This window comes from Urocitellus parryii, chromosome 1 (genome assembly GCF_045843805.1).
Source record: "Urocitellus parryii isolate mUroPar1 chromosome 1, mUroPar1.hap1, whole genome shotgun sequence".
Lineage (NCBI taxonomy): Eukaryota > Metazoa > Chordata > Mammalia > Rodentia > Sciuridae > Urocitellus > Urocitellus parryii.
In genome coordinates this window covers 42975001-42990609 of record NC_135531.1, presented here as the reverse complement: position 1 = coordinate 42990609, position 15609 = coordinate 42975001, and the positions used below count along the sequence as shown (strand labels likewise).

Sequence of the window (15609 nt, the reverse complement as noted above, 5' to 3'; positions counted from 1 at the left end):
TTCCAGAGACTGAGGCAAGAGGATTCCAAGTTCAAGTCAGCCGGATAATTTGGCAAGACCTATCTCAAAATAAAAAGGACTTGAAATATAGCTCAGAGATAGAATGCTCATGGGTTCCATCCCCAGGGCAGCAAAAATAAAAATTTAAAAAACAGAAAGATGTTACTTTTAATACTAGGTAACATTTGTCTGTGCAAATGCCAGATACTTTACAAATAATAATTATTTAATTTTCTCTAACCATTGTCTCATTAATTATTTAATAAATGCTTTTTAATATTTGGTATATGCTTGATATTATTCAAAGGATCATTCACCAATACACACACACACACACACACACACACACACTTATATAAATTCATTATATCCTTCCAGCAACCTAATGAAATAGATATCTTTATTTTACAGTTGAGGAAATCAAAGTACATAGATGTCACATATTGCCAAATTCACATAGCCAGTAAGTTCTTCAACCCTGGCATTCTGACACCAGTCTGGGCTCTTTACCACTATGCTGCCTCTTAGTTTTTAAAAGGTTTGCTCTAACTCTTAAACAAAAGGCAAAAAAATTCATTAATATGTCATTTTTTTTTCTCTCCAGATGTATCTACCTCTACTTGAATCAAATTGGAATACACACTGAGTTATATCAAAAGTTTCACACTATAATTATTGTAAATGGCATACTAGCCTATCTATGTTAAGTAATTTGATTGTGTATCTTTTTTTCAAAAAGAGATAAGATATATAGCATTTTTATTATTAAGAAAATACTAAAAATTTCTCTGGTGTGAAGTTTTTTATAAATGTTAATTCATTCACTAAGAAAGCAATAGTAAAAATTTAGTCGTTCAGTGATTTTTAATCAGTCAACAACAACATGGAGATTATTTTGTTATTTTCCTCCTTTTGGTTAGAAAATGTTAATAGAAATATTAATAGTTAATATTGTGGTAGTAGGTAAGTATAGGAATTTTTATGTAAGGAGTCTTTTTTCCTTAATGGGGGCAGATTGTACCTTATCACTAACATGTTAAAAGGAGGCCAAATGGCTGTTTAGTAGGCCCTTGGGTAACTCCTTCTCCCTGGAAGCGTTACCCATAGGGTTCACAGGATGATGAGTGTCACAGCTATGGCTTTGCATGGCTTAGACCTATATTATATCAGTACCATCAAGAGTCAGAATGAGGCAAAAAATATATTTATAATGAGAAATATTTACTCCTAGGTGAGTTGAATTATTTCTGTCAGTCAGTAAATTCCCAGAACCTCCAAATTATTAGCAGAAAAATGCTTGGTAAATAGAGATCCAGATGAACTGTAATTTAAAAACCAGATCAACTTCCAGAAGGTGTTTTCTTTGATGTTTGGTATTAGCCGTATATTGTAGACATGATTAACAGAATTGAGCTTCCCTGCCATACCATCAACCCCTTGAACAATATAGTAAGAATAAAATAAGCCCAGTGAAATTCATTATCATGTTAAATATAAGGATGTAAGAGATGTTTGGCAGAGTTCATTATATTATACAAGACTCTTTTATGAAGATGCTCAAAACAGTACTACTGGCCATTCCCTGGGGAATTGTATGATTGGTTTTAGTTTATAGTCAGTGTGTAGATTAAGTAACTTTTTTTGCTGGCTGCTCATATACTTACATACAATTTTTGAACACCTATACCAAGTGATCTTAATAGTCTACATATTTTATCTTCTTCTTTTATTTTTAATGCAATCTTTATCTGTATTGATTATCATCTGTTTGATGAGGTTTGCCAGACCCATGTCATCCATCAGGTGTTTTCTTCCCTGACCTTCAAATGTAAATATCCAACCACCTTCTAGATACTTTCAGTCTCAGGAACTTGGAATTCAGCATTTCCAAAACTCAGCATCACCCCTTCTGCTCATTCCTTGTATCTTGCCCCTTCTCTTCACTGAATCTCAGTGAATGATCCTGACAATCACCTAGTCAAATCCCCAAAGTAAAAACATCTAAGCTTTTCTTTCTTTCTCCCAAGTCCCCTAAATCCTTTCACCTATTCATGTTTATTCTGCCTTTCTGAAGCTCATTCACTTTTTTCTAAATTCATTGGTATCACCCTTGTATGAGACCACAACATCTTATTAATTACTATAAAAGCCTCTCATGAATTGAACTTCAGCTTTCTGTTTTGTTCTCCTCTATTACATTGACCAACTATAGCCAGTAGCCTTTTTTTTTTTTTTTTGTACCAGGAATTGAACCCAGGACCACTTAACCTTTGAACCACATCCCCTTTTCATTTTTTATTTTGAGACAAGTCTTCACTAAGTTGCTGAGGCTGATGTTGAACTCTCAATCCTGCTCAGACTCCTGAGCATTTATTTTTAAAATAAAACACAAACCATATGATTCCCCTGCTTTAAAATACTTTAATCACTGCCCTCCTTGACTTATTAGCATGAAGTCTCAGCTCTCTAACATGATCTTACACAACTATTAAAGGGGTACCTCTGGAGTTTCTATTTTCCCCTGAAGTACATTACAATCTCCCTTTCCATCTTATTTTATTTATTTATTTATTTATTTATTTATTTGGTGCTAGAGATTGAACATAGGGCCTTGTGAATATACCATGATTTTATATGCTGGTGTCCCTTGACCTAACACCCTGTCCTCCCTTTCTCATCCTGTGGTTTTTTTGTTGTTGTTTGGGTTTTTTTGTTTGTTTGTTTTGTTTTGTTTTTTTATCTTCCCACTACCTTTTTTCAAACTCATCATTCAATTCTCAGAATTATTGGCAATTTTTCTTGGTACCTTTCCTGATCACCTGAATTAGCTACCCATCAATGTGATTTTGGGCCACCATATACAATATTCCGAATGACTAAAAATCCTTAAATAAAGAAAACTGTCTGGATTTTTTTTGCAAACCTCAGCATCTAACAAAATGCTGAGAACTTACTGTTTGGTGGGCTCTGTTTTGAAGATTTTGTTTAATCTCATTTGATTATCCCAACAGCTCTATGAAGTTTACATAATTTGTGTTTTCCTTTTATAGAAAAAGAAATAGACCTGGAGATAGTTAAATAACTTGACTGAAATCACTAAGCCAAGAACTAAGCCGAAATAATTGATTCCAGAACTCAAACACTTAACCACTACTGCCTGCCTTCCAAGCCAGTGAATGATAAACACAGTTTTGTTATCTTGATGTAGTTTATCTTGTATGCTACTTTCAGTCTGTTATAAAAGGGATAGAAATAAGAGTATAGAAAGAAGATAGACTTGTATATTTAGCAGATATTTGTTAAGTCCTGAGAATATATCTTGTTTATGCTGTATAGGAGATTCACAGTGATCTTCCCTAAAGTGCATGCACTGAAGGGCATAAAATTCTTTTTGGTGGATGGTAATAGTGAACCTGTCAGATTGCTACTGATTATCTCCATTTTTCCTACATAGTAGATAAACCATCTGTCTTCTGTAGTGGTAATAGTAGAGTTTTATATTAATAGCAGAGAGTTAAGTAAAGTTTGAGAGACAGCCTACTCTTATCAGCCACATGTGGTCTGATCTCCAAGCCATATCCTGGGGTAGAAGCCTACAGTGTGGCAAGTGGAATTGTTTAAACCTCTTACTAGACCTTATATATGATTAATTTTGGTATATCTTTATATTAGGTTCATGAAAGAAGTGTCCAATCAGATTTCCTATTAGTTATCTTGAAGGAAATTTTACAGAAACGTTCTGATCTACACTTGATTCTGATGAGTGCCACTGTGGACAGTGAAAAGTTCTCTACGTATTTCACACACTGCCCTATTCTCAGAATTTCAGGAAGAAGTTATCCTGTTGAGGTAAGTTTTTCTTGTAGTATGTGTGTAAGCAAAAGCTGCATTCATACCATAGAGTTTTCCCAGAACATAGTCCCTTGTAGTTTGAGCCCCAAACTATTCCTTGGGTTCTACAAGTCGAGAGAGGGCCTGGAGATAGCCTTGAGAATAACATGGCTGGTGCTGTTGCCTGAGAGAGGACCGGATGGAAAGGAGTGTTCTGACAACTGACCTAAGGGCTACAGAACATAAAACTTAGTTCTACATTAAAACCATTGTATCCAGATTGAGAGTGGCTACCTGGCTTTAAGGACTCCTTTTTTTTTTTTTTTTTTTTAAACCTATTCTCAAACTTAGGGTCGCCTTTGAAGCTTCTTTTCTGCCTGATTTGGACACAATATTGTTATTTATTTATTTTTATGTGGTGCTGAGGATCGAACCCAGGGCCTTGCATGTGCTAGGCGAGCACTCTACCGCTGAGCCACAACCCCAGCCCCTTCTGCCTGATTTTAATGCTTATCTTTTTAGTTCAGCTGCTGAAGTCTATTCTTTTATCCATTTTCACATTTAAAAAATACACCATAATGTAATTTGTCCTGAGACTTAAGTGACAAACCCACCTGTATTAACAAAATTCTTCATTTCCAAGTAATACTGAAAAAAATTGTTTTCATAATCTAGTTTAGTAACATTCAAAAGGTGATAATCCCCTTTTTATTATATTTCTGAAATGAATTTGGGTTCACCCATTTATCTGCCTTACTCTATGCAGGTTTTTCATCTTGAAGATATAATAGAAGAAACAGGCTTTGTGTTGGAAAAAGACTCGGAATATTGTCAAAAATTTCTAGAGGAGGAAGAAGAAATAACCCTTAATGTCACTGGCAAAGCTGGGGGGATAAAAAAGTACCACGTAAGAAGAAAATCTTTTGAAAGAGATCTAGTGTTGATATCCAGGGCATAACCTGTCATGTGAATTTCATATGGCTCACGAAATAGATTTGGGTACAGTTTGGTAGAAGAGAAACAAATACGAGTGTGAATAAAGTTTAAAGATCATTTTTTAAGTATTGTTTTATAGTCTTTAATTTGTAATATAATTGTTCTCTTACTTTGTTCTGGGCCATTCAAATACATAAAAAATTCAAGGACTATGTAAATAAGAAGCAGCTTTTATAACAATTTCATAGCAGTGATCAATTATTAAGGAGTAAATTCATAGTGGTTTTATATACTTTGCCTTTTCACCATAAGTGATTAGATGGTGCAGGCCCAAAATCTAGATCTTTGCCATTGGTCTTCTTAGTACCCTCCCTCCTGGCAAGAGCCAGTCTTCGATATATAGGGACACTATTTGGGGCAAGCACATTCTTCCTAGGGAGTTAGTCTCAATTGTGTGTTTTTAGAAACATCAGGAAAGCTACATTATCTGACATTTTAACCAGTGGTACTACATCCAGCATTTTGAGTACATCTATGACATTTCATGCAAATATCCAAACTGATGGAAATACAAAATCAAAGTTACTTTATCTTTTAAAAGACAGATAACCCCAGAAAGCAAAAGTTAAAATCTTTCTCTAAAATTCCAAAGATAGGAATTACAAACTAAAAAAACAACTTTAGAAAAGTTTAGTTATTTCAAAAGAGATTATTGGAATTTATAGCCAAAGTAGAATGTAGGAGGAATGAGGTAGGTATAAATTACCATATTAAAATTATTATGTCCTCTCTTGGCCTGACTGCTTTTTAAATGCCACAGAATAATACATAAATTATAGGAGAGATTTGAAGTTTTAAATTTTTTCCACTTGAAAATTGTACTCTTGCTGTATTTTAACAACAGTAATGGTGACAATGAAAAAAGTAGATTTGAATGGATGTAAATAACTTCGTTTTTCTTCTTTTTCTTACAATAATATTTAATGTTTTCATTCAGCTCTCTGTGGTGTGTTTCTTTTAGGAACACATTCCAGTTTATACTGGAACAAGTGCCGACTTAAATCCTTTTTACCAAAAGTACAGCAACCGCACTCAGCATGCTATTTCCTACATGAATCCTCATAAAATCAACCTGGATCTCATTCTGGAACTTCTTGTATATTTAGGTATATTTCTAGTGTCTCTCTGTTTTGATAAAATATTTCTTTATTTTATTATCTATTTTATTAGTATTTTAGATGCTGTTTTTTTAATCTTCAATATTTTATCTTTTTAAAAAATTTCAGACAAAAGTCCCCAATTCAGAAATATTGAAGGAGCAGTATTGATCTTTTTACCAGGTCTTGCTCATATTCAACAGTTGTATGATCTCCTGTCAAATGATAGAAGATTTTATTCTGAACGGTAACTACAAATCTTCACTATATTCCTTGTAATTTTAAGATAGAAAAACATTTGAAACATTAAAAGTCTTGGGCTGGGGTTGTGGCTTAGTGGTAGAGCACTTACCTAGCACGTGAGGCACTGGGTTCGATCCCTAGCACCACATAAAAATAAAGTAAAGGTATTTTGTATCTACCCTCAACTAAAAAAATACATATTAACAAAAAAGTCTTAATCAGAGTTTTCAAAGTCTTTTCACCTTAAGTAAAAATTGTAAACGGTGAGTTAAATCTTTATGTTTAATATTTCTATTATAGCATTTCATATAATAAAAATTTTTACATACTATAGCTGCATTTGTTCTATTTTCTTAGTATGATTAAGTAGAGAGAATCCTGTGATTAAGCATAAAATGGTGACTCTCCCCCCAATCCACTTAATCTTATAAAAACAACAAGAAGCTAGGCATGGTGGTGCATGCCTATAACTCCAGCAGTTCGGGAAGCTGAGGCAGGAGGATCGCAAGTTCAAAGCCAGCCTCAGCAACAGTGAAGTGTTAAGCAACACATGAGACCCTGTCTCTAAATAAAATACAAAATAGGGCTGGGGATGTGACTCAGTGATTGAGGGCCCCTGAGTTCAATCCCCAGCACCACCCCACAAAATAACTCAACAACATTATAAATTATCATATTTAAGCAACTGTTCATCTGTTCTGATATAGTTTACTATTGATATCACGGTTTTCACATTAACATTATGACATTTTAAAAAATTCTTTAGACCCTATATTTCATATACAATTTGAGCCACCTTAATACAAAATTCAAAGTTCTAAATGTTTAAAAATCTGAAACAATTCTTACCCCAAGCATTTCAGAGAAGGGATATTCAATCTGTAACTTGTTCATATTACATGGGATTTTATTCAACTATTCTGTGAACTTTTGTGTGTTTAAATTTTTCATGATAAACCTTTGAAAATTGCTTTCTATATGCAAATAAACTTTGTTATTCTTTGCAGTGTCTTCTAAAGGGAAACTCTTGCTAAGAACTATGATTTTAACTTTCAGATATAAGGTGATAGCTCTGCATTCTATTCTTTCAACTCAAGATCAAGCAGCAGCATTCACACTTCCTCCTCCAGGAGTCAGGAAGGTAAAATTCAGTACATCAAATTTATAGTGATCCACCTGATCATATTTCATGAAAACATTATGACTTTTTATGATCAAAGGAAATTATTAAATACTTACTCATGACAGACTCCTAGTGCTCTACTTGAGTCAGAAGTGAACCCAATATTAAAACTCAAGCATTTGAATATTTACATTACATGCTATTAAAGGGACAAGACTTTTGACGGGAATAGTAGTTGAGAATATGGCATAAATGTTGCTTGTGAAAAAAACAAATCACTACTTTTCCCAGGAAGGCATTTTGAAGGAAATTGGATATCAGGAGCTGTTTAAGTCCCAGGAGAATTCCTATTTCTAAGCTGTTTTTTTCCTGAATATTTTTATAGTACAAAGATCATTATATTATGGAAATAGTCTCAGTATTTTCATTTTGTCCTCTCCTCAGGATTCTTCTTGACAAAGAGTATCTCAGATTCTGAACCCTTTCTCTGAGCACAATCTAGGAACTATGGGAAAGATAGCTGTTGGAAAGAGCCTGACTGTAATGCAAGAGGCCTGGTTTCTAGTTGCTAAATTGCCACCATCTGTGTAGTCTTTGACAACTACTCAACCTCACTTTTCTTTAAGAAAGGTTGAATTAAACTGATGATTTTCTAACTGTGCCTTGAGAACTATAGGGATCCTGAGGCTATGCTCTGATCTTCAACATTTGGGCTTCCCTGTAAGATTTTGTTTGAAAAGAGTTCCATCTCTTAACCCAAAGGAAAAAAATTAAAAATTAAACACTATTGAAATATAATGATCACATAGGTCCCATCCAGCTCTTCATAATCTGGGTTTCATTTCCTAGAATAAATGAATAAGAAGCAATTATTCAATATCAAAATACACAGAAGTATAGCAATGCTTATTGGATTTGACTCAGAATTTCCTAAGTTTTATCTCCAGTTATTCAACAACAACATAGAAATGCAGAAGATTGCACTATTCAGTAATCACTGTTAATAATTTTAGAACTAGAGATTTTAGACTGCAGAATTTATCTGTTTCTACCTCCTGATTCACAGGTGAGGTAATTCAGGACAAACTCATAAAGCAAAGATATAAAGAAGCAGGATAGTAAGCAGTTGTCAATCATCTGCTTTTTTTTTTTTTTCTTTCTAAGAAATCTGAATGGTTGTACTGAGCTGTCTCCATTCACTGACCCAGTTTCCCATTCTACTTCTGTCATTTTTAAGATGATTTACTAGAATTAGGGGAATGTTGCTTTTCTTATAATAAAAATCAACTTTAATAAACTGAGCTGATGAAACTAGAGCAAATTAATTACAAAATAATAAAATATTTTTTTGTGAATGAAATTGAAATTCACTTTTAAAAATTCATCAGTTCTGCTGGGCATGATGATGCACACTTGTAATTTTAGCTACTTGGGAGGCTAAAGTGGGCGGATCGTTGAGCCCATGAGTTTGAGACTAGCCTGGGCAACCTAATGAGATGCTGTCTCAAAAACGAACAATACTAAAAATTCATCAGTTCAAACTATCTAAAGAAGTTTAAATGATGATATGTTGCTGAAAGTTGTTTAAATGTTTTAGCGTTTTGTTTATTTTCAGATTGTTTTAGCAACAAATATTGCAGAGACGGGTATCACTATTCCAGATGTTGTATTTGTAATTGATACTGGAAGAACAAAAGAAAATAAGTAAGTTTGAATTTCCCGGATCAAGACATTTTTAACCTAGAAAGAGTTTGGGGCTCTTGAATTGTTAGGAGAAATTACAGAATCATATAGGGAAAATCCCAAATGTCTTAATTCTGCCCAAAGCAAAAAGCCTTAGAAAAGCTATAGGAAACTTTAAAAAGTCTGAAGCTAAATGTTAAGAATTTCATTTCATGGGGTTGTGAGGCCATTGTGCTACTACTTTTAGGAAAGTGCTAAAAAATTTTTACATTACTTTTTGTAGATTTGTTTCTAAAATAAATCGTTTAACAAAAACATTATTTGTGGGATAATAACAAAAGGACATAAATCTAGAGTCAGCTGGATTTAAATCTCTGATTTGTTATCTTGAAGAAAGTAAAAACTTTCTAATCGTCAGTTTTTTTATGTGTAAGTGAGAAAAATGAAGATATCCTAATTGAAAGTGCCTTGTACAGTAACTGAAACATTACAGATAATCTTAACTAAATCACCAACAAAACAATTACTACTTTATAAATATTTTAATATTTATATTGCATAAATTGGGTACACTGCCTTTACTACTTTATAATTACATACACTATTCCTAATGTTAGGACACTGTAGAAATATTTGAAAAATCATACTGTCAAATAAAAAATAAGTTCTTGATTGTACCTCTAGAGGAAATGTTTTCAGTGTTTAACTTACCTTATGAAAGGTATGATGAATTTTAATGTTGACACTAGCACTTCTGAAACTATTTCAAAGAATTCTTGTTACATAGGTATTCCACTAAAAAAAAAAAAAAAAAAATCCTTGATCAGATTAATTTGAGAAAGGGTAAGTGACACGAGCTTGTCTTTTTTCCTTGTACTAGAGCTTTTAATTTGGTATTAAAAACTTCATTATCAAAACAACCTACTTTTAACTTAATGTTAAGAGTTAAATAGTTAAATATTTCTGGGTTTTTCCAATTTTGATGTGAGTTATCTACTTATTTTCTCCTAAAACATTTCTTTAGGTACCATGAAAGCAGTCAAATGAGTTCCTTGGTCGAAACTTTTGTGAGTAAAGCTAGTGCTCTGCAGCGCCAGGGGAGAGCTGGGCGGGTCCGAGATGGCTTCTGCTTTCGATTATACACGAGAGAGAGGTATGGCACCGAACTCAAATTCAAAAAGACCAAATCAATACTAGGTGGCATTCCAGATAAATATTATCTTATTTTTCAGATTTGAAGGCTTTATGGACTATTCTGTTCCTGAAATCTTGCGTGTACCTCTGGAGGAATTATGTCTTCATATTATGGTATTTGTTATTAGGAACTTAGATGAATTTTTTTGTTCTTCACCCTTTTTACAAAAAAAAAAAATATAAACTTATCTTGCCTTATGTTACTTTATAGATTTTCAAGTATCTTATTCTTTAATATGTGCTCCTTTCCATCTTTTTATAAGTACAAATCCACTGTGCTTTGATTTTGCCATAAATACTCATACTTTCTATTAAAATACAGCATATGTATTGAAATACAACCTAGATCAGTAGTTCTTATCAGGGGGACATGTGGAGTTGTCTAGAGACATTTTTTGGGTTTCATAACTGGCAGGGGATAAGTGTTCCTGGTCTCTAGTGGGTAGCGATGAGGGATGCTGCTGAACATATGAATAATGCACAGGACAGCTCCCTAAAACAAAGTACTACCCAGCACAAACTTTTAGTAATGCTGAAATTGAGAAGCACTAACAGACCAAGGACTTCTAGACTGATAATATCCTCCTTTTCTTAGAGTTTTGACTAAAATCAGTAGTGAAGAAACCAAAAATGTGGACTGGAAGATCTCATCCTCTTTTCTACCTTTGCCTCCAAATACATACGTCTCCCCCAGCCCCACCATAAGAAAAATAATAGGGATAACCTTACACATTTACCCTCTTTGCTTAAAATTTTACTGAACTCAAAATTTAGTTCCACTGTTTGTGTAGTATCAATTCTTTCTGCTCACATACCAATTTTATCACTCTTTCAATCTGCAGAAATGTAATCTTGGTTCTCCTGAGGATTTCCTATGCAAAGCTTTAGATCCTCCTCAGCTTCAAGTAATCAGCAATGCAATGAATTTACTCCGAAAAATTGGAGCTTGTGAACTAAATGAACCTAAACTGACTCCATTGGGCCAACACCTTGCAGCTTTACCTGTGAATGTCAAAATTGGCAAGATGCTTATTTTTGGTGCCATATTTGGCTGTCTCGATCCGGTGGTAAGTGAAATGATACTGCTGCTACTTTAAATGTCATTTTGCTAGGAAATTGTCAAGTTTGGAAATAATTTTTAAATTTTAAATTTTTATTTTATATACTTGAAAATCTAATTCATTCACTTAAGTATACTACAGGTACTTTTATGTGACTTCAGTTTGTCTGAACTTTTGCTATCAAACAACCCACTTGAAATATTTATTTAGTTGAATATATGGTAGATAGTTCAAAGGAAGTTTTAAACACCACAGATTTTGAAAAGTAGAATCAAAACTTATTTTTTTTTCTTTTATCTGTGTTCCCTTTCTGGGCCAGTAGTTATCAGGATTCTGTTTTCTCCATTCATTCATTCATTCTATGCATCTGTCTGAATCTTTGGGCACATATTCTGCACTGTCTTTATCAAGCTGTGTCCTTTTCTGGGTATAAATAAAGGTTGTTTAAAAACAACTATTATTTTCTCTCTTTTTCTTTAGTAATTAGATCTAGGTGTGGGGTTGAGGATGTCATTCATGGTAGAGCACTTGCCTACCATGCATGAGACCCTAGATTTGATCCCTAGCACCACAAAAAGAGAAAAGAAGGAAGAGAGAGGGGGAGGGAGGAAAGAAGGAAGAGAGGAAGGGGTTACTCACCAGGATTGTGCCAAATTCAAAAAATTACCTCTACCATGATAGTTTGAAAAGTTGCAACAAGTTAAACATATTTTCTTAAAGGGCATGGCAATCCATGATTTAGCAGTAGGAGTTAAGATAACTGAGCTGAGATTCTGAGGTTGCCTCTACCTACATGACAGACTATAAATCACTTATATACATTTTCAGTTTTTTTCTCTAATTTGGGTTCCTTACCTCCTACAAAAGATAAAAATAAAGTAATGCATTTTTAAAATGAAACTGAGAGTTACTACTTAAAATGAAAATATAAGTTAGCTATGATGGAATATGGTATTATTAAAAATAAGGACAACTTACAGTGTGATTGTTTTATGATTTGCTTTCTTTTATAAATCTGTTTCAGTGTATACTTCTAATGATAAATTATTTGGTTATTTATGGATAGGCAACACTGGCAGCAGTTATGACAGAGAAGTCTCCTTTTACCACACCAATTGGTCGAAAAGATGAAGCAGATCTTGCAAAATCAGCTTTGGCTATGGCAGATTCAGACCATCTGACAATCTACAATGCTTATCTAGGGTAAAGAAATAATCTACATGGTGGGCTAGGGATGTGGCTCAAGCGGTAGCACGCTCTCCTGGCATGCATGCGGCCCAAGTTCGATCCTCAGCATCACATACAAACAAAGATGTTGTGTCCGCCAAAAACTAAAAATAAATAAATATATATTAAAAAATTCTCTCTCTTAAAAAAAAAAAGAAAGAAAGAATCTACATGGTATCAATATACTAATGACCTGAGGTTATTTACTTTTTAAGAAATGAAATCTTTGTCATTAAAATTATTGACATTTCAACTTTTTTTCATTTGTCACAGTATGTTAGAATTTCATAGTTTTATGCTTTTTAAAATTTAAAAACAAGGGCTGGGGATGTGGCTCAAGCTGGTAGCGCGCTCACCTGGCATGCATGTGGCCCAGGTTCGATCCTCAGCAAATAAAGATGTTGTGTCCGCTGAAAACTAAAAAATAAATATTAAAATTCTCTCTCTCTCTCTCTTAAAAAAAAAATTTAAAAACAATTTTCTTGAGATTACATATATTCATTTATCATGTTTGGAGTCATTTAGTAATTTATTACTATATGTAAACAAAAAGTTTATGTTGTAGTTGAAATTCTTATATAAATGTAGCTGCTATAAAAAGCAAGAACCTTTCTCTTTAAATGATTATAATTTAATTAAACCTTACTTTGGTTACAACCTCTGAAAAAGAAAGCTTAGAAAGAAAACATAAACTTTATTCATTTATCAACATTTCATTTATCTAGATGGAAGAAAGCACGGCAAGAAGGAGGCTATCGATCTGAAATCATGTATTGCCGAAGGAACTTTCTTAATAGAACATCACTGTTAACCCTAGAGGTAATTAACACACTTCTCTAAAGTCAGATGGAAAACTATGATAGGCTTATTTTTAGGTGGAGGGGGGAAGAAGAAGAATGTATAGGATAGTGCTTGACACACAGTAAGAATTTAATAAATACTTACTGAATTAATAAACTTTATAATTTTTGTTCCATTGTTACTTCCAACAAGTAACCAATATGTATGACAAAGTGATTTAAAATAGTACTTAACAATTATATATATTTGGGAAATGATTTTTTGTTTTAAAGAGGCAGCATATTTCCTTAGAAATAACACTAGTATGGGAATTAGGATAGCTAACCTCTATCAGTCTCGGTTCCACTTAAAAAAAGAATGTCAAAGGGGCATAATTTACAGTTCTGAATGTGGAAAATTGTTTTCTTCAATATACTAAAATATAGACAGACTATTATAATGAACTTCCGGGTAACCATTTCCTGCTTCCATAATTATCAACATGTGATCAATCTTGTTTTAATTTATATTCTCCTACTGATTGCCCTCTAGATTATTTTCAAGCACATCCAAGGCATCAGATCATTATGTATATCTGAAATATGGGATTTTTGTTTTCCTTAATATTTTCACACCTTTTAAAAAATTTCTTAATATTTATACAGTGCTTAAATATCCCTAATGATCTCATAAATTTTTTTAATTCAAATCATGATCCAAACAAGGAATACCCATTAAATTTGGTTGATATATCCCTTAAGTCTCTTAATCTATAGTTACCCCCTCCTGTTTTTTCCTTTTTGTTTTGTTTCGTTTTTTAACAAACCAGGTAAATCATCCTATAGAGTTTCTTACATTCTGAAAATAGCCACTCTGGGCCAACTGACTGAGATTCAGTATGTGGAAATACTGGTTACTTGGCCCAAAGGTGGCAATTTCTTTAATTTAGCCCTTTCTCCTTTAACTTAAACCTTACCTTCCCCCAACCTCCAGATTGTCTCTCACTGCCTTCTTTGTCTGATCCTTTTCTTCACCTACTCTGACCTGTAAGGTTTTAGATCTCTTTGCCAACTCTGGTGTTAGAGCAGCTGTTTGGTCTTTCCTCCCCTAGAATCGGTGTTTATTTTACCCCAGACCAAAAGCCTAAAGAATATCCTAAGTGTAAATGTCACCTTTTAATTACTTATATCCTGTGTACTTTGAAAAATGTTCATCCTTCCTGTAGTAATCTTTGCTGATTGGCACTGTTAAAGGTAGAAAAATGTTTTAGGTCACAATTTTAGATTAAAAGAAGTCCAATTCTTTAGGAAATTAAGGTGAGATTCCCAGAGACAAAAGGTAGAGAACGTAATCACAGTTCTTTAATTCTTTTTCATTGTTATTCTGTGACCATCCTCATTGAGTAAAAAAAGGATAGCTACTACTGAAACAGCTCTCATAGAAATGGTTATATTTTATAACATCTAAAATCTTACCATGGTGAAAGATCTGGCTCTAATTCTTAACTTTCCAGTGTCTCTTTTCTCTACCCTAACTTAATTTGGGTGATAGTCAACTAAATAATAATTTAGCATCTTGTCTGTTTTTTATGGAAAACAGTAATACAAATTACAAAGTTATTTGGAAATTTCTCTATTTTAATCAATTGTGATTATGTCTTTTTTAAAAATCATAAATCAATCTAGGATGTAAAGCAGGAATTAATAAAGTTGGTTAAGGCTGCAGGATTTTCATCTGCCTCAACTTCTACCAGCTGGGAGGAAAACAGAGCATCACAGACCCTCTCTTTCCAAGAAATTGCCCTTCTTAAAGCTGTATTGGCTGCTGGACTGTATGACAATGTGGGGAAGATAATCTATACAAAGTCAGTGGATGTTACAGAAAAATTGGCTTGCATAGTGGAAACAGCCCAAGGCAAAGCACAAGTACATCCATCCTCAGTAAATCGTGATTTACAAACTCATGGATGGCTCTTATACCAGGAGAAGGTAAAGTACTTGTTCTTAAATTCTAGTTTTCAGAACATTTTTCTAGAAGTCATTTATAACAAGTTACGTCCCAACAAATATCTAACTTCTCAAATTGAGCTATTCTATTTTGTGTTTGAAATCTAGATGTACATACATAGCTTCTCAAAAATAATACTTAGTCTTTTTCATTTAATAAGAGAAAAATAGTAGAATTTTCTCTGAATTTTGTACTTGGAATAAAGACAGTTATAACAGATAGTTAATTAAGGTATCAGTTAATAAAGTTTCAAAAGGGAAAAAAGACCAAGTAACAAGAATCCATAATTTCTAGCACTGGCTTGAAAACACTCAATATATTATCAAACTTAAATGTAAAACATGAGAAATTATTGACTGACTGAACA

The 15609-nt window shown here is 33.3% G+C and overlaps 1 protein-coding gene across 1 annotated transcript in view; it reads left to right on the top strand.

Moving 5' to 3' along the window:
- Nucleotides 1–15609, top strand: part of Dhx29 (DExH-box helicase 29) — a 45439-nt gene that overhangs the window by 25642 nt on the left and 4188 nt on the right. The window contains exons 13-24 of the mRNA XM_026385945.2: nt 3673–3849; nt 4598–4738; nt 5789–5933; nt 6054–6171; nt 7224–7308; nt 8906–8994; nt 9998–10126; nt 10206–10281; nt 11010–11234; nt 12295–12431; nt 13181–13274; nt 14921–15223. Of these exons, the coding sequence (XP_026241730.2) occupies nt 3673–3849; nt 4598–4738; nt 5789–5933; nt 6054–6171; nt 7224–7308; nt 8906–8994; nt 9998–10126; nt 10206–10281; nt 11010–11234; nt 12295–12431; nt 13181–13274; nt 14921–15223 (1719 nt within the window). The remainder of the gene's footprint in view (nt 1–3672; nt 3850–4597; nt 4739–5788; nt 5934–6053; nt 6172–7223; nt 7309–8905; nt 8995–9997; nt 10127–10205; nt 10282–11009; nt 11235–12294; nt 12432–13180; nt 13275–14920; nt 15224–15609) is intronic.